Genomic DNA, 18,783 nt, shown 5'->3' with positions numbered 1-18,783 from the left:
GCATACTTGTTTTAAATAGTATCTCTTCTTTTTCTTTAGCTAATTAATTTTTTACTACTCCATAAAATATTGTAGCTACACTTGCTAGCTGCTAGCATCTCACCCGACGACTTTGACTTGTATTTGTATAGCACCAAGAGAGGTAAGGCATAGTATCAGTCATAATTGACTAAGTCAACTTGTTGAATTGTTTATTTATATTGGCAGCAAAAAGCTAAGGAGTAAAGACACATGTCGTAGACAATTTCTTGGATTCAGAAGTCACAAGTATATTTTGTTATTATTATATGAAAAGTTGGAACTGAGGATTATGTATCTTATTGTTTCTACATGGGTCAATTGTGAAAGTGATATTTTGGAGAGAAAAAAATGGAACCTTTTCCCACATTGTTATTACTTATTATACTTTGTTAGATACTTAACTGATGAGGTGGAAAACAAATTACAAATATACAAATCAAACTTATAATAGGAGGAAAATAATTATTAATGACCAATAAATAATGAGAGATTCTGAACTTTGAATAGTATTTTTTCAACCATTGATGAATGTCCCCCCAGTTGAGTGCTGTTAGGTTTAAAAACAAAGTAGTTTCCATGACAATCAATGAATGAAATGAAATGATGATAACTAACATGAGAACAATCACTCTTCTTCTTCTTCTACTCTTCCTCCTCTATGATTTTTTGCAGGCGCATTCTGCACAAGATACTCTAATCACCGGCCAAAGCATACCTAGAACTACAAAAGTTCTTGCTTCAGCTGGTGAAAAATTCGTACTAGGCTTCTTCTCTCCTCTGGAAAACCCAAGTCAAAGTTACCTCGGAATATGGTACAACACCAACAGAACTTACCCAGGAAAAACAGTAATGGTTTGGGTTGCAAATAGAGACAATCCTGTTCTGGGTTCCAATGGTGGAGGAGTCTTCCAAATTGCACAAGATGGAAATCTTCTAGTCACAAATGAATCAGGGTCAACGTTCTGGTCTTCTAAACTTGATAAATCCAGTTCCAATAACAGAACAGTCAAGTTAACCGACTCTGGGAACTTAGTGTTGTTCCAGCATGATGATGATGGCAATGGAACAAGCTACATAATTTGGCAAAGCTTTCAAGACCCAACAGACACGTTTCTTCCCGGAATGGAAATAGACAGATCCATGGAACTTACTTCTTGGAGATACGACGGCATTGGCGGTGGAAGAGAGAGCTTCTTCACCTTCAAGATGTCTCAAACAGGAAACAACCGTTTCAGAATCATGGATGGCCAAAACCAACTTCACTGGGAGAATGATGGACTCAATTCCGATGATTTGTCCCCTGATGTGCTTGACTACTTGACAAACTTCACCGGTGCAGAAAATCGTCGATCCAAGTATGTCAACACAAACACTTCGAAATCGTTGTACTATTTATACCAAGACACAAGGATCGTGATGAACTCTACAGGAGAGTTACAATTTTGGAAGTGGGAAAAATCTGAATGGATCATGCAATGGAAGCAGCCTTCAAGCATATGCAAGATACACAATTTCTGTGGTACCTTTAGCAGCTGCAACGTCCATGATTGGATGCCATGCAAGTGTTTGCCAGGGTTTAGGCTCGCTTCAGAGTATGAAACTCAGAGCTATGAAATGGGGATGAAATTCCCAGGATGTGTGAGAAAGTCAGAATCCCATGGCGACAATAGAGACATGGTGTTCCTCAATTTACCTAACATAAGACTCGATGAGTTAGATCAAAAGGAATATAACACAGAGACTGAAGCAGAATGCAAGTTTTTGTGCTTTAACATGTCTCATCCACAGTGCCAGGCTTATGCATACAACACTTCTAACAACTATCGTGTCGTTACTTCTTCTTCGTGTCAGATTTGGACAAATGATTTAACTACTCTTCAAGTAGACCAAGTCGCTGGTGGTGATCTTGCTGTTCTTGTCAAGAGTTCAGATATAGGTAAATTTTACATGATTTGGCAACCAAAATTGTAACAAGTTGAACTGAGCCTGAAGTGTATATATTTCTGTGCAGGGCGAACAGTGGCATGTAATCCTTGCGGAATATATACAATTCCTTATCCGCTAAGTACAGGGCCAAACTGTGGAGACCCGGAATACTATAAGTTCAATTGCAGCTACTCAACAGGGCAGGTAAGTTTCATGATGCCCGGAGGACAATTGAAAAGAGTTACTTGGATCGACGAAAATGCCAGAAAGTTTTACATCGAAACGGATGATACATATCATTGTGATTACATCTATCAAAATGAAAAACCTGATCCTCCATTTGATGTGACTAACTGGTGCTTTAAAGAGGATCAAATAGAGATCAGTTGGCAACCGCCACTCGAACGACCTTGTAACGAGCCTAATGACTGCAGGGGTTTTCCCCATTCAAGATGCATGCCAACAATTGAAGGGAAAAACAAGTGCCTTTGTGATCCAAAATATCAATGGAATTCCTCAATTTCAAATTGTATGCAAGGTTAGGTTTCTATCCTATGTAATCTCAAGGTTAGATGAATCATTTATGCTAGGCTGCTAGGCTAAGACATTAGTCCAGAAATTTTGGGGTTCTACATTATAATTATTCTATGCATTTTATTTACTTCATTGCACAGATGAGAAATCAAAAAATCATTTGAGGGACCGAGTACATTTGATTCTCATAGTAACTCTTGCTGGTGTGATTTTTCTAGCAAGCACAATGGTATTTGCTTATGTGAGGAGAAAAAAAGTGATAGGTAAAAATTTTTGGTTTTGCACTTTCAATTATTCACACACATCTCATCTTCATAATGATCATAATTCATCTCTGTATTGAGTTCAGACAGGGAAAACATTCAAATTCAGGAGAGCTTGTATGACACTGAAAGGCATGTTAAAGCTTTAATTGGTTTGGGACGTTTAGAAGAAAAAGACAGTAAAGGGATTGAAGTGCCATTTTACACTTTTGGAAGCATTGTAGCAGCTACTGATAATTTCTCAGATTCAAACAAGCTTGGACAAGGAGGTTATGGACCAGTTTACAAGGTAATTTAGTTAGTTCATTTAACTTTAATTTCTTGCAAACTAAGCAATCAAGCTATGCAAGAGTTTGTCATGACATATGCATGGATTAACTGTTATTTAGGCAAGGTTTCCTGGAGGTCAAGACATTGCAGTAAAAAGGCTTTCAAGTGTTTCTACTCAAGGGTTAGAGGAGTTCAAGAATGAGACTGTTTTAATTGCCAAACTCCAACATCGGAACCTTGTTAGACTCAGAGGCTACTGTGTAAAAGGGGATGAAAAAATCTTACTCTATGAATATATGCCAAACAAAAGTTTGGACTCATTTATATTTGGTATATCTCACATGGTCCATTATGTAACTTACAGGAAGTAAATCTTAATTTTTGTTTTCATAAATTATTAACCTTGTTTCTTTGAACATCCATGTGGTAGATCGGACACGAACTCTGCTCCTGAACTGGCAAATGCGATTTGACATAATTTTGGGCATTGCACGAGGATTGCTATATCTTCACCAAGACTCTATACTAAGAGTAATTCATAGAGATCTAAAAACTAGCAACATTCTTTTAGACATGGATATGACACCAAAGATTTCAGATTTTGGACTTGCAAAAATATTTGGAGGAAAAGAAACTGAAGCAAGCACAGAGAGAGTCATGGGAACATAGTAAGTTCTCCAAGACTATGCAATTGTAATCATAACATATTTTATCAGAAGATATTTACACATGGAGATTAGTTTTGTGACATGTTACAATAAATCTTTTTTCAGTGGATATATGGCACCAGAGTATGCTTTGGATGGATTTTTCTCAATCAAATCTGATGTTTTCAGTTTTGGTGTAGTCATATTAGAGATTCTAAGTGGAAAAAAGAACACAGGATTCTATCAATTCAAACAAACTGTTACCCTTTTGGGATATGTATGTTTTTCGTATCTTACAGTACTCTTTGTTATTGTTCTTTTGTTTTGTTGTTATGCTGACTTGATTACAATAATGGACATTATCTCAGGCATGGGGATTATGGACAGAGAATAGGCTTACGGATTTAATGGATGCATCTTTCAGTGGAAATTGCAACGAGAATCAATTTATCAAGTGTTCACAAATTGCACTCTTGTGTGTGCAAGATGAACCAGGTGATCGACCAACCATGTCAAATGTTGTGACAATGCTTGATAGCGAGATTGCAACCATCCCTATTCCTACACAACCAACATTTTATGCAGTTAGAAGGACTAGGAGCACTACTGCTTCTTCTTCAAGCAAACCAGAGACAACTATGCCAGTTGAGAGCAGTTATCAAGAAGGAAGATAGATATAGTACATGGTGGATTAGACTAAAATATGATAGAAAATTCTTTGAAAGATTAATTTAAGATGCTCTTTGGATCATGAAATTTATCTTGATATGATCCTTTTCGCTGATTATCGTGTAAGGTTTAAGCTAAATAAACGTTAGAAAAAGAAAGAAAGATAAAATGTAAAGAAAATGGAATCACACAAATTTAAGCTATGACTAGTGTGCTCATTTATTGAAGATTTCAGGAAAAGAAATTAGATTTTGTGCAAAAGTTACATCAACAAAGCTTGAAGAACTTAAGAAACTTGATAGTGAAAGTACATTGTTGCATGAAAGTAAAAAGGCTAAGTCAATTCCTCTTCCACCCTTATCTAATGCAAGTGAACTTGATTCAAGAAAAAGAAGAGCTACTGGACCTTTAGAGAAAGCTTTTAATGTGAATGCAAGGGAGACTCTAGATTTACATATTGCTAGAATATTTTTTTCATTTGGATTACCTTTTCATCTAGCAAAAAATCCGTATTTTGTCAAAGCTTTTTCTTATGCTGCCAATAATTATATTGATGGTTATATTCCTCCTGGATATAATAAATTGAGGACAACTTTGTTTGAGAAAGAGAAGCAACATGTGGAGAGAATGTTAGAACCTACTAAGAATTCATGGAGTGGAAAGGGAGTGAGCATTGTAAGTGATGGATGGAGTGATTCCTGATGAGCAGATAATTTATACGCTTTTTGGCATTATTTTTAGGTAGTTTTTAATATGTTTTAGTCACTTTTTATTATATTTTTATTAGTTTTTAAATAAAAATCACATTTCTAGACTTTACTATGAGTTTATATGTTTTTCTGTGATTTCAGGTAATTTCTGGCTGAAATTGAGAGAGCTGAGCAAAAATCTGATTCAGGCTGAAAAAGGACTGCTGATGCTGTTGGATTCTGACCTCCCTGCACTGGAAATAGATTTTTTGGAGCTATAGAATTCCAATTGGTGCACTCTCAATTGCGTTGGAAAGTAGACATCCAGGGCTTTCCAGAAATATATAATAGTCCATACTTTTCTCAAGGATAGACGACGTAAACTGGCGTTCAACGCCAGTTCCATGTTGCATTCTGGCGTTAAACGCCAGAAACAGGTTACAAGTTGGAGTTAAACGCCAAAAACAGGTTACAACCTGGCGTTTAACTCTAGAAACAGCCTAGGCACGTGTAAAGCTCAAGTCTCAGCCCCAGCACACACCAAGTGGGCCCCAGAAGTGGATTTCTGCACTATCTATCTTAGTTTACTCATTTTCTGTAAACCTAGGTTACTAGTTTAGTATTTAAACAACTTTTAGAGAATTATTTTGCACCTCATGACATTTTTAGATCTGAACTTTATACTCTTTGACGGCATGAGTCTCTAAACTCCATTGTTGGGGGTGAAGAGCTCTGCTGTGTCTCGATGAATTAACGCAATTATGTCTGTTTTCTATTCAAACACGCTTGTTTCTATCTAAGATGTTCATTCGCACTTCAATATGATGAATGTGATGATCCGTGACACTCATCACCATTCTCAATCTATGAACGCGTGTCTGACAACCACTCCTGTTCTACCTTCGATTAAATGAGTATCTCTTGGATTCCTTAATCAGAATCTTCGTGGTATAAGCTAGAATCCATTGGCAGCATTCTTGAGAATCCGGAAAGTCTAAACTTTGTCTGTGGTATTCCGAGTAGGATTCAGGGATTGAATGACTGTGACGAGCTTCAAACTCACAAGGGTTGGACGTAGTGATAGATACAAAAGGATCAATAGATCCTATTCCAGCATGAGTGAGAACCGACAGATGATTAGCCGTGCGATGACAGCGCACCTGGACCATTTTCACTGAGAGGACGGATGGTAGCCATTGACAACGGTGATCCACCAACACACAGCTTGTCATAGGAGGAACCTTGCGTGCGTGAAGAAGAAGACAGGGGGAAAGCAGAGATTCAGAAGACAAAGCATCTCCAAAACTCCAACATATTCTCCATTACTGCATAACAAGTATTTAATTCATGCTCTTTTATTTTTCGCAATCCAAACTGATAATTATAATTGATATCCTGACTAAGAATTACAAGATAACCATAGATTGCTTCAAGCCAACAATCTCCGTGGGATTCGACCCTTACTCACGTAAGGTATTACTTGGACGACCCAGTGCACTTGCTGGTTAGTGGTACGAGATGTGAAAAGTGTGATTTACAATTCGTACACCAATCTCCAAAGGAGGCCTCTTCTTAATTTTATGGATGTAACTGAAAGTGGGCCTATGTTTTTGAAAGCTGTAGATTGTGCAGATGAGATCAAAGACAAGGATTATGTTGCAAAGCAAATAAGAGATGTGATAAGAGAAGTCGGTCTCTCAAATGTAGTGCAGATTGTGACTGATAATGCGCCGGTTTGTAAAGCGGCTGGTTTATTGATTGAAGCTGAATTTTCATCTGTTTTTTGGACTCTTTGTGTTGTTCATACCCTCAACCTTGCTTTAAAGGACATTTGTGCAGCTAAGCATACAGAGAAGAATAATTTTGTCTATAAAAACGCTCATGGATTACTCAAATTGCTGACGATGCTTCTTTTATAAAAAATTTTATTGTTAATCATCATATGAGGTTATCTATTTTCAATGAATTTAATACATTGAAGTTGCTTAATGTTGCTCCTACTCGATTTGCTTCTACTATTGTGATGCTCAAAAGATTTAGGTTGTTAAAGTAAGGCCTCAAAGAGATGGTTATAAGTGAGAAGTGGTCTTCATACAAGGAAGGTAATATTGGCAGAGCTGAGGTTGTTACAGAAAAGATTTTGAGTGAAAATTGGTGGCAAAAAATTGATTATATTTTTGCTTTCACAAATCCTATTTATGATGTTTTAAGAAGTACAGACACAGATGCACCTACTCTTCATTTAGTCCATGAGATGTGGGATTCAATGATCAAGAAAGTAAAAAGTGCTATATATCTCTATGAAAGAAAAGATGAACAAGAGTCATCGTCCTTCTACGATGTTGTGCACTCAATATTAGTTCAAAGATGGACAAAAAGTAGCACACCTTTTCATTGTTTAGCACATTCATTGAATCCAAGGTAACTTTTTACATTTATTGTTTATAACTTTTATTTATAAGTAAAGATAATTGAATCATTATTAATTTATGCTTAAACACTAATTATATAGGTATTATAGCCACCAATGGTTGAGAGAAGATCTTACACGAGTTTCTCCTCATCAAGATATTGAGATCACTAATGAGAGAGTTAAATGCTTGAAGAGGTATTTTCCTAATGAAGAAGAGAGGAGAAAGGTAAACATTGAATTTGCAAGTTTTTCTGATGGTAGAGGTGTCTTTGATGATTATGACTCTTTGAATGATAGAGGCATAGTTGATGCAAAGTCTTGGTGGCTAATTCATGGTAGTAAAGCAAAATTTCTTCAACCAATTGCTCTTAGGCTACTAGGGCAACCATCTTCATCTTCTTGTTGTGAAAGGAATTGGAGCACATATTTTTTTATCCATTCCCTAAAAAGAAACAAGTTAAAGCCTAATCGTGCAGAAAATTTAGTATTTGTCCACACTAATTTTCGTCTTCTTTCAAGAAAAACTCCACAATATAATAAAGGAGAAACTATGATGTGGGATATTGCTGGAGATGCTTTTTCACCAATTGATGAAGAAAATGGTGTTCTTGAAGTTGCTCACCTTTCTCTTGATGAACCGAAGTTGGAAAGAGTGACTTTTTCTAATGATGAAGATATCAACCATATATGATGGAGAAATAATGACTTTAGATAACTTTTTTTTTTGTGTACATGTGATGTACAAAATTCTTACTATCTCTATTAAGACATAGGAGTTTAGAATTTTATCTTTTGAATACCTATACACTTTAGAAAAAATGCATATCATATGGTTGTTTTTGAAAATATCTCTATTAAGACATATTTCTATTTAAATATATTATATTATTAGTATATGCGTGTCCCCGTGTCCGACAATTTTTTAAAATCCGCGTGTCGCCGTGTCGTGTGTCGTGTCGTGTCCCGTGTCCGTGTCCGTGTTTATGCTTCATAGATTTACAACGACTTGGACTAGCATGGCAGCCAGCAAGTCACGAGTCCTTGTGGGGAGTATTACTTTTTATTTATATATTCATGTTGAAACTAAAGCTAAGTACATACCGGAATATTATGATGGAGGAGGATAACAAATTAATAATACCCAATGTGGTAGTAGGAGAAGGACAATTGTATCAACCTAGCAGTTTGTGTGCAAATTGCAGCTGAAGGAGGATAACAAATTAATAATACCCACATGTTCTATAGCATACCCCATTTTTTGTCATGACATGCATAAAACTACCAAACCTCCATTATTGACCTTAACAGGTAACATGAGAACAATCACTTTCCTCTTCCTCTTCTATCTGCAGTTGCCATGCTCCTTTAAGTCCTGTTTGGCAAGAGATTTCTTAAATCCTGGCCAAAACATAACTGGAACTACAAGTGTTCTTGTTTCAGCTGGACAAAGATTTGTATTAGGCTTCTTTTCTCCTGCTGGAAACCCAACAGAGACTTACCTTGGAATATGGTACTACCAATCACAGACCTTCTCATCAGAACTGCCGACAGTGGTATGGGTGGCCAATAGAGACAAACCAATCTTGAATTCCCATGTTGGAGTGTTCCAAATTGCAGGTGATGGAAACCTTGTGGTCAAAGACAAAGACGGATCATCAAGCAAGAGTTATTACTGGTCCTCTGAACTTGAAGGGTCTTCATCAAGAAACAGGACAGTGAAGCTAATGGATTCAGGGAACCTAGTATTGTTCCAAAACGATGAGAATATATGGCAGAGTTTCCAACACCCCACAGACACGTTTCTTCCGGGTATGAAAATGGACACAACCATGGAACTAACTTGTTGGAGTGGTGACAGTGATCCACGACCTGGGAACTTCACCTTCAAGATCATGTCTCAAACAGCAGGGGACAACCCTCGTTACATAATCTTGAAAAACAATAAGCTCTATTGGGAGAGTAGTGGACAAAACGAAGACTTGAATCCAGATTCAGAGTTTGATGCTGTAGCTTACTTTTTGAGCAACTTCAGCTCTTCAACGAAACAAGGTAATCTGAGTCCTACGAACTACGAGAATAAAAGGCTATTGATGAATTCAACTGGGGAGCTTCAGTTTCGAACAAGAGAGGGTTTCCAAGGTGATTGGTCCTTTTTCTGGAAAGCTCCACAGAGCTTCTGCGACTCATACAATGCTTGCGGCAACTTCTCCACCTGCAAAGACAACAACGGGGAGCGATGCAAGTGTTTACCGGGATTTAACCAAGTTAGCGGAAGTAACTATTGTGCTAGAAAATCAGCGGCATCATCGTGGTGTGGAGAAGGCATAAGGTTCTTGAATTTGGTGATGGTGAAAGTGCGAAACCCGGATATATATTACACGGAAGCAAATGAAAGTGATTGCAAGAACAAGTGCCTTCAAATGTGCCCCAAGTGCCAGGCCTACTCTTATAGTGTTCCTCAGGACACTACAAGGCGTGACCTTAGTTTCTCTACTTGCAGGATTTGGACACACGATTTAATTACACTCCAAGAAGGATACTTTGGCAGAAATCTCTCTGTCCGGGTAGATATATCAGACATAGGTATACTTTCAATATCATGCTTTTTCTTACTCATACATTAATTTCCAACAACCAATTATGATGTTTTGATGAGGCATTGCAGAAGCAACTCCAAGAAGTTGTGAGCCTTGCGGAGCAAACATAGTCCCTTATCCGTTGAGCACTGGACGGAATTGTGGTGATCCACTGTACTTCACTTTCAGTTGCAACCGCTCAACAGGAGACCTTAGTTTCGTACCTACTACGACAAGTGACGGTTACACAGTTATTAGCATTGACGCAGATTCTAGAAAGTTCGTCATCAAAGTCACTTCTGCGGAAACTTATTGTAATCTGCAAACTCGTAACGACAAAACTCTGCAAATTCATTTTCCGTTTAACGTGACTAACGAGTGCCGCACAGAAGATGAAGTAGAGGTTACTTGGCTACCACCTTCTGAACCCATCTGCAATGAATCAGTGGATTGTAAGGGTTGGAACCACTCAACTTGTGAAAAAACAGGAGATTCTAACAGGTGTCTTTGCAATTCAAACTATCGTTGGAATAACGCTTCTCTTAATTGTGATAGTAACGGTAAGCATGTTATTTTGTTGATCACTCATTCTTGCTAATTCACTCAACATACTATGTATAAAATTCACTCAAGCATTCATCCTACTTGATCTTTCTTTTGCAGAAGCAATAGCCATTGCTGGTGGTACAGAACAAAAGGTAAGAAAAGAAAACTCAAAAAGCCAAAAGTCTTTGATTATCGGAGTAACTCTTGGAAGTGTGGTTGTTCTGGCATGTGCTGTAGTTTCTGCTTATTTATGTAGAAGGAAAATAACTTACAAAAAAGGTAACTTTCTTTATAAGAATAGTTTTACAAATGCATTGCATTTAATTATGTATCGTCATAGGATAAAAAATAATTACTTTTCACAATCATCGCCTGAATGATTATCTCAAAAAATAGGAATATGATTGAATGAACCTGTAGCATCAAAATTAAACTCTTTTTCTATTTGAGAAATTTTTCATTCACATAAAGTTGTATCAGCTGCTTTTAATTAAAAAAAAAAAAAAAGCCCATTGTTATCTCTGCCTGTTTACAAATTTTCAGACAAGGATAAAATTCAGAGAAATCGAGGGAGATTTTATGACAGTGAGAGACATGTGAAGGATTTGATGGAGGTTGAAGGATTTGAAGAAAAAGACCATGAAGACATAGAAGTACCATACTTTGATTTTGAGAGCATACTAATAGCAACAGATAACTTCTCTGATGCAAATAAGCTTGGACGAGGTGGTTATGGACCGGTCTACAAGGTGATCAACGAGGCATATATATATAGATCTATCTGTCCATTTTTGTTTAGTTACTTTCTACTTTCTAGCTAATTAAGTTTCGGAGAATGACATAACATGTTATTTGTTTTTTCAGGGTAAGCTTCAAGATGAAGTTGTTGCAGTAAAACGGCTTTCAAGTATTTCATCACAAGGTTTACTTGAGTTTAAGAATGAGGTTGTTTTGATAGCCAAATTACAGCATCGAAATCTTGTAAGGCTAAGAGGCTATTGCATCAAAGGAGAAGAAAAGATTTTACTCTATGAGTATATGCCTAACAAAAGCTTAGACTCATTTATTTTCGGTTAGTCCCAAAGTATATCTATCAGCATGATTTAGTTCATTCCAAATATATCTAGTTCAATTACTAACTGTAACTGCTTTCATTGGCATGCAAATTTGGAATTCTGCAAAGATCCTAAACAAAGTGTACATTTGGATTGGCAAATACGGTTTGACATCATTTTAGGAGTTGCTCGAGGAATATTATACCTTCATCAAGACTCCAGACTAAGAGTAATTCATCGAGATTTAAAAACTAGCAACATTCTTTTGGATAAAATGATGCAACCTAAAATTTCAGATTTTGGCTTGGCAAGAATAGTAGGAGGCAAAGAAACTGAGACGAACACAGAGAGAGTAGTGGGTACTTAGTAAGTTTGAAGCCAGTGATTGGAAAATTGATAGTTTGTATATGTTTTGGCATGATATTATTAATTCATAGTTAAAGATTGCTCTCATGTTAATTACTGACGATTTTTTCTTTTTACAGTGGATATATGTCTCCTGAATATGCATTAGATGGACTCTTTTCGACCAAATCTGATGTTTTCAGCTTTGGTGTAGTCTTATTAGAGATTATAAGTGGAAAAAAGAACACTGGATTTTATCAATCCAGCCAAGTTCCAAGCCTTTTAGGCTACGTAAGTCTCACCCTAGTCCAATAATTTCCCTTCAAATTTCTTTTAGCTATGTAAGTGTGATTACTTATTATTATTTTCTTTCAAGATTGTTGCAGGCCTGGAAACTGTGGACAGAGAATAAGTTGATAGATTTAATGTACATGAGCTTAGTAGAAAGTTGCACTGAGAATCAGTTTATTAGGTGTGCACATGTTGCACTCTTGTGTGTCCAAGATGAACCAGGTGACCGACCAAGCATGTCAAGTGTAGTGACCATGCTCGATAGTGAGACTTCAACCCTTCCAACCCCAAAACAACCAACATTTTTTGCCAGTAGAGGCCAACCCACAACTTCTTCCAGTAAATCAACAGAAATAAATATGCAATTTGAGAGTACCACTCATTATCAGGAAGGTCGATAGAGTAAGAAGGCTCAAGGCATCAAATGATATGTTTTTGCGTCTTCCGTGGATCTGAATCTGCTTTCTAAAGCGTTTGGTTCATTTTTATTGCATTTCTTTGCAGCAAGTCCTAACCTCCAAATTGATCAATGTTTGACGTAACTATTGCCTTGCTAAGGGGTGCATTTTTATTCAAATTGTATTGAGACTATTCACAGGGTAAAACATGAAGAAACAAGGCTTTTCCTTATGCATATCCTTAATAACATTGAAGTTGGTAATGCTCAAATATATAAAAAAGAAAAAAACTAAAAAAGTAATCTTCTCTGCTGTAAAAAATAGACTTTTTTTCCCCTTAAGAACGTAACATGTAAACTCTAAGATGAATGTTAGCTGTGTAATTACACTCTTATGCATGTACACATCTTTTTTAGAGTTTAAGGTGAAAGTTAGGAAAAGAGAAAATGTAAAAAGTTTGTTTTTGAGTTGAAATATTATTATTGTTTGGTGCGGTGCTTGCAGCAGTCACTTTAATTTGCCTCGGTCAATAGCTGAAGCATTGCTTTTAGACTGCATTTGGAAAAGAGATTGAGATTGAGAGACTTAGATTAAATTAAGTCTTTGTATTGTGTTTGGTATAAAATATAATAGACTGAGTTATATCTCAATATTATGTTTAGTTTAAGATAAATATGGAGATTGAGAGGTAGATTTAGAATTTAAAAAATTAAATGAAAGTATTTTTGAAAAGATATGTTATTAAAGTTTTAGCTTCTGTCCTAATAAATTTTAGTCCTTGTATCACTATTCTTTAGAGGTACTAAAGAGATTAAAATTTTGTATCCCATGACTGAAATTTTAGTTTTAATATCTAACCACCAAATACAATACTGAATTCCAATTCTCCAATCTCAATCTCAGTTTCTGACTTTTTGAAAACAAAAGTTTTTCTCTTTTGAAAAAAACTAAAAGATGCATAGATATGATTGATAAAGCATCCACATAATGTTTTAGTAGTTTTTAAAAGGATCACAATTACAACAAATTTGGTCACTACTGATCTTATTAGCTAATAATTAATAACAACATGAAATACAGAACAGCCTTTCTCTCCCTCCATTGTTTGCTGTGCACTTTCCATTCATGTTTAGCAAAAGATTTCTTGAACGTTGGTGAAAACATAACCGGAACAACAAGTGTTCTTTCTTCAGCCAAGAACAAATTCGTACTAGGCTTCTTTTCTCCTCCTGGAAGCCCTACAAGAAGTTACCTAGGAATATGGTACAATCAATCACAGTATCCAGGACCGCAAACAGTAATATGGGTTGCCAACAGAGACAATCCTATTTCAAATCCCAACGTTGGAGTGTTTCGAATTGCCAATGATGGAAGAATCACTGTAACAGATACATCAGGTTCTGGCCAAACATGTTATTGGTCTTCAAGGAATGAAGCTTCTACGTCAAGAAACAGGACAGTGAAGCTATTCGATTCTGGGAACCTAGTGCTGATGATGGTACTTGACGAAGCCATCATCTACCAAAGCTTCCTTCACCCCACAGACACGTTTCTCGCCGGCATGAAAATGGACTCGGAGGTGAAACTAACTTCTTGGAGCAGCGATGATAATCCTAGAACTGGATCATTCACTTTTCAGATCGCCGGGGACGGTGATGACTACAGCTACAAGTACAAGTACAACCCTTCTTATGCTATCTTAAAGAATTGGCAACGCTATTGGGAGAGTGGGAAGCACTTGGATTCAGATTTCGATGCCATAATATCTTACATGCTCACCAACTTCAGCACCGGAACAAACACTTCTGACAACTTTGACAACACCATGTTGGTGATGAAGAATACCGGAGAGCTTAAGCTTCTGGTTTGGGACAGCTTCGGACACGATTGGTTGGTTCGGTGGAAGGCTCCGGCGAGCCCCTGCGACCAGTACAACTTTTGCGGCCACTTCACAAGCTGTAACGGTAATAACTACAAACCTTGTAACTGCTTACCTGGCTTCAAGAGAGCAGAAGTTAGCGATGAGAACAACGGATGTGTTAGAAGGACAGCCACAGAAGAATCATGTGGTGGCGGCGGAGGAGAAGGTAGAAGTGCTTTCTTGGAGTTAGTTAAGGTGAAACCTGGAATCCCGGATGGAAAATACCCTGCAGAGAATGAATCAGAATGCAAAGAAAGATGCCTTCAGAACTGTAGTCACTGCCAGGCGTATTCCTATGTTGAAGCTGATGTCAACGGTTACAGGTGTTGGATATGGACACAGGAATTAGATACAGTTCAAGATGTTGAAGATGATCACCTTCGTAACCTCTTCGTCCGCCTAGACAAATCAGATATAGGTATATATTTGTCTAACTGAGAACTCTCAGATGATTTGATATGTTTAACTAAATTGTTATTTAACCACTGCTCGCAGAGCCAACTACAAGAACCTGTGAACCTTGTGGGATAAACACAGTTCCTTATCCGTTAAGCACTGGGCCAAATTGTGGTGACCCCAGTTACTTCAACTTCAGTTGTAACCGCTCAACAGATCAGCTTACATTCATTACTAGAACTTCCACGAGTGGCACTACTATCCATCATAAAGTTACTAGCATGGATGTTGAATCCAAAAAGTTCGTTATTCAAGTTGACCCCTCAGTCACTTACTGCACATATGAGACATTTAGCAGCGATGAAAGTCTCCACATTGGATCTCCATTTAGTGTGACCAATGATTGCCTTGACGAAGATGAAATAGAGGTCACTTGGGAACCGCCACATGAACCAATCTGCACTCACTCACAAAATTGTGAGGGATGGAATCATTCAACTTGCAAAGCAACAAGAAATGGAACGAGGTGCATTTGCGATGTCAATTATCGTTGGGATGGTGATTCTCTAACTTGTAAGCAAGGTAATCAAACTAATAACATATAAGTTTCTATATAGTTTAAAATAACAAGAAAACAAGTTTGTTTGATAAGTAGTTTACATTTTTTTTTAAATATGGTGTTCGTTCTCTTTCTTCTTCTTCTGTAGTTCCTAGTAAAGGAAATTCAAGTGGCAAAACATATTTGATTCTTGGAATAACTCTTACAAGCGTGATTACTCTGGCATGTGCAATTATCTTTGCTTACTTATGCAACAGAAAAAGGAAGGAAGGTAACTGTTTCAATTACTTTAGAATTTTGAATAGGTTTGGAAAACTTTTGTTTTATCAGCACAAATACAGTGGATATTTTATTTGCCTATTTAACTACTATTTCAATTCAGACAAGAAAAGCAATAAGAGAAATCGAGGGCGCTTATTTGACAATGAAAAGGATGTGAAGGATTTGATTGAGGAGGAGGGATTAGAAGAAGAAGACAATGAAGGCATAGAGGTGCCTTATTTTGATTTTGAAAGTATATTAGAAGCAACAGATAACTTCTCAGATGCAAATAAGCTTGGACGTGGAGGCTATGGACCTGTCTATAAGGTGAATATACGATATATCTCTGTTTGAGTTAGTTACTTTAGTTTCTTCTTAACCATTTGTTTTTATGGAATTCCTCACCAAAATTTTGATGATGTCATCTATTGATTTTTAATTTTAGGGTAAGCTCCAAAATGGTGAAGTTGTTGCGATAAAGAGGCTTTCAAGTATTTCATCACAAGGCTTACATGAATTTAAAAATGAAGTTGTTTTGATCGCTAAACTTCAACATCGAAATCTTGTTCGACTAAGGGGCTATTGCATTAGAGGACAAGAAAAAATTCTAATTTACGAGTATATGCGGCACAAGAGTTTAGACTCGATTATATTCGGTTAGTATTACAATACATAAATACTCATTTATAGTTTCATATATCATAATTTTGCACTTAATTTCTTTGACATCATGCCAGTTAAATGAGAAAAAAAATGGTGTGACAATGAAAATCTAAAAATAGTGTCTATATGTGTTCGTTTACAAATATATTTATTAACATTATTTATGGTGCATTTCAAATATATCATGTTTACTAATTGCATGATTTCTTTTTATCGAAAATGAACATCTAAGCAGATCCAACACAAAGTGTATTTTTGAATTGGCAAATCCGGTTCGACATCATTGTTGGAATTGCTCGAGGAATGCTGTATCTTCATCAAGATTCTAGATTGCGAGTAATCCATAGAGATTTAAAAACCAGTAATATTCTATTAGATGAGGAGATGAAACCAAAAATTTCAGATTTTGGATTGGCGAAAATAGTCACAAATAAAGATATCGAAACTGACACAAAGAGAGTAGTAGGAACTTAGTAAGTTAATTTTAATTCATCTTATTGAGAATCTTAACAATTTTAATTAGTTCCAATACAAAAATAAATAGTTTTTTTTTTATAAATTATACCAACTTATTCTAAATTTTTTAGTGGATATATGTCACCGGAGTATGCAAGAGATGGACGTTGCTCGACCAAATCTGATGTTTTCAGTTTTGGTGTAATCATACTTGAGATTATCAGTGGAAAAAAGAATACAAAATTCTCCCAATACGACGAATATCTAAGCCTTTTGGATTATGTAAGTTGTGTTTCACATGTTGAAGTCTTTGTTTTCTTTCCATTTAATTTCTTTTATGCAATCTAGCTAATTAGTATCATGATTATTTTGCTAACAAATTGTTCCAGGCTTGGACACTATGGACACAGAACAAGTTGCTGGAGTTAATGGACAAGTCTTTAGGTGAAAGTTGCAATGCGAATCAATTTATTAGATGCGCACATATTGGACTCTTGTGTGTACAAGATGATCCAGGTGATAGGCCAACCATGTCAAATGTTGTGACATTGCTTGACAGTGAGACTGCAACCATTAAAACTCCAAAACAACCAACTTTTTTTGGAGGCAGAAGAGCCCTCTCCACCACAACTTCTTCAAGTAAACCTGAAACAACTTCCAGCAGACCAGAAATAACAAGTATTCAATTTGATAGTACTAGTAGCATTCTAGAAGGTCGGTAGAACATGATGATCAAGGCGTTTATTTCTTCTTCTTTCTAGTTTGCTCTGTGCACAGTGCGTGGCTTCGTATTTCTTCTTCTTTCTAGGCATGCGTTTTTATGCAAACTTATATTCATGATATGTTTTATTTTATTTTTTTTCCAAAGTTAGGAGTGAAACTGGCTATTTCTAAGTGAGTATAAAGAAAATATGCCATTTGAACTATAATTCGTTGGCCATGATATGCTTTATTATCATTATCACGTATGTTTTATTTCATTTGTTGAGTCATAATATATAGAGTCCTTGTTGTTCAGGATATACATGGAAAGTAACACGTTTGTGTTTATTAAACAAAATAATAATAATAATAAAGGAACAAATGTTTGTTATTTGATTAGTTTGTTCTCGGGATTGCTCTTGATAATAAAATATAAAATAATTAAATTAAATAAAACAAGAATAATTTTGCTGGTTAAATTAATCATTTGTGTATAAAACTGTTTTTAAACTAATGATTAATCTGTCGCGAATTAGAACTTTAAGATTTACTGCTAGTCAATAAAATATTGTATATATAAAATAAAATTTAAATTTTTAACACTTTATTAAGCAGATGAATGAACAATACTCATCAATCAGAATCAGTTATTTTCATTCCTTACTTATACATTAGTTTTCAAGGGATGGATTTGCATTCCTTTTTGAATGATTGATGATTGATCACACAAGCATATCATCCTATGCACCTACCCAAACAAGAAATTAAAGACCTTACTTTTTTTCTTTTTCTCTTTGAAAAAAGAAAAAAAAAGTGAAATGAAAAAGAATTACGTGGAAAACATTGGAAGGACTAATAAGTAATAACAGTAGTAATGTGTGGCAAAAGAGTCATCGGCAATGTGCTTAACGACTAAAGTTTACTAATAGGTATTCTAATTTCACATAATCATTCTCTAACTTTTGCTCTCAGAAGAGGATAAGACACTAACAGCCACATTTTGTATGGAAGTACAGGAGATCATCGTAACGTGGGGGACAAATGTCGAAAGATCGTGTTCAATAATATATACTAACTACAATGAATAAGGATTTTTATAATGATAAAAAATCGTTGTCATAAATCGAAAAATTGTTTCTAAAACTTTAAACAACACTTTAACAACAGTTTTTGACCTGTGAG

General features: G+C 36.0%; 4 protein-coding genes across 7 annotated transcripts; all 4 read left to right on the top strand.

Annotated features, from left to right (window-relative positions):
• Positions 1–509: 509 nt before the first annotated feature.
• LOC148547129 (G-type lectin S-receptor-like serine/threonine-protein kinase At4g03230) lies at positions 510–4,482 on the top strand. Of its 2 annotated transcripts, none has more exons than XM_088496394.1 (8): positions 510–1,957; positions 2,033–2,485; positions 2,622–2,744; positions 2,831–3,033; positions 3,134–3,344; positions 3,445–3,682; positions 3,788–3,938; positions 4,030–4,482. In XM_088496394.1, exons 1-8 carry the CDS (start codon positions 622–624, stop codon positions 4,333–4,335), a joined length of 3,021 nt encoding a protein of 1,006 aa, XP_088352520.1. In that variant the 5' UTR covers positions 510–621; the 3' UTR covers positions 4,336–4,482. The 2 variants fall into 2 exon arrangements, with proteins under 2 accessions (XP_088352520.1, XP_088352521.1); XM_088496395.1 differs by having other exon boundaries at positions 518–1,957; positions 2,700–2,744.
• Positions 4,483–7,069: 2,587 nt separating this feature from the next.
• LOC148547128 (uncharacterized) lies at positions 7,070–8,123 on the top strand. Its single transcript, XM_088496396.1, has 2 exons — positions 7,070–7,440; positions 7,532–8,123. Exons 1-2 carry the CDS (start codon positions 7,085–7,087, stop codon positions 8,121–8,123), a joined length of 948 nt encoding a protein of 315 aa, XP_088352522.1. The 5' UTR covers positions 7,070–7,084.
• A 309-nt stretch (positions 8,124–8,432) lies between these two features.
• On the top strand, positions 8,433–12,875 carry LOC107612581 (G-type lectin S-receptor-like serine/threonine-protein kinase At4g03230). 2 transcript variants are annotated; one of them, XM_016314272.3, is made up of 8 exons: positions 8,433–10,015; positions 10,098–10,568; positions 10,672–10,833; positions 11,098–11,303; positions 11,419–11,626; positions 11,738–11,975; positions 12,095–12,245; positions 12,341–12,875. In XM_016314272.3, the coding sequence occupies exons 1-8, from the start codon at positions 8,701–8,703 to the stop codon at positions 12,644–12,646; spliced, it is 3,057 nt and encodes a 1,018-aa protein (XP_016169758.3). In that variant the 5' UTR covers positions 8,433–8,700; the 3' UTR covers positions 12,647–12,875. The 2 variants fall into 2 exon arrangements, with proteins under 2 accessions (XP_016169758.3, XP_088352517.1); XM_088496391.1 differs by having other exon boundaries at positions 12,331–12,875.
• Positions 12,876–13,612: 737 nt separating this feature from the next.
• Positions 13,613–17,857, top strand: LOC107612577 (G-type lectin S-receptor-like serine/threonine-protein kinase At4g03230). Of its 2 annotated transcripts, XM_088496393.1 has the most exons (9): positions 13,613–14,982; positions 15,060–15,542; positions 15,668–15,790; positions 15,902–16,107; positions 16,226–16,436; positions 16,679–16,916; positions 17,031–17,181; positions 17,289–17,659; positions 17,708–17,857. In XM_088496393.1, exons 1-8 carry the CDS (start codon positions 13,713–13,715, stop codon positions 17,619–17,621), a joined length of 3,015 nt encoding a protein of 1,004 aa, XP_088352519.1. In that variant the 5' UTR covers positions 13,613–13,712; the 3' UTR covers positions 17,622–17,659; positions 17,708–17,857. The 2 variants fall into 2 exon arrangements, with proteins under 2 accessions (XP_088352519.1, XP_016169751.1); XM_016314265.3 differs by having other exon boundaries at positions 17,289–17,857.
• The last annotated feature ends 926 nt before the right edge of the window (positions 17,858–18,783 follow it).

Source organism: Arachis ipaensis, chromosome B8, assembly GCF_059453495.1.
Source record: "Arachis ipaensis isolate K30076 ecotype BB chromosome B8, ASM5945349v1, whole genome shotgun sequence".
NCBI classification, from domain to species: domain Eukaryota; kingdom Viridiplantae; phylum Streptophyta; class Magnoliopsida; order Fabales; family Fabaceae; genus Arachis; species Arachis ipaensis.
Note: the sequence above shows the minus strand (reverse complement) of the source record. Positions and strands in the feature narration are given on the sequence as shown.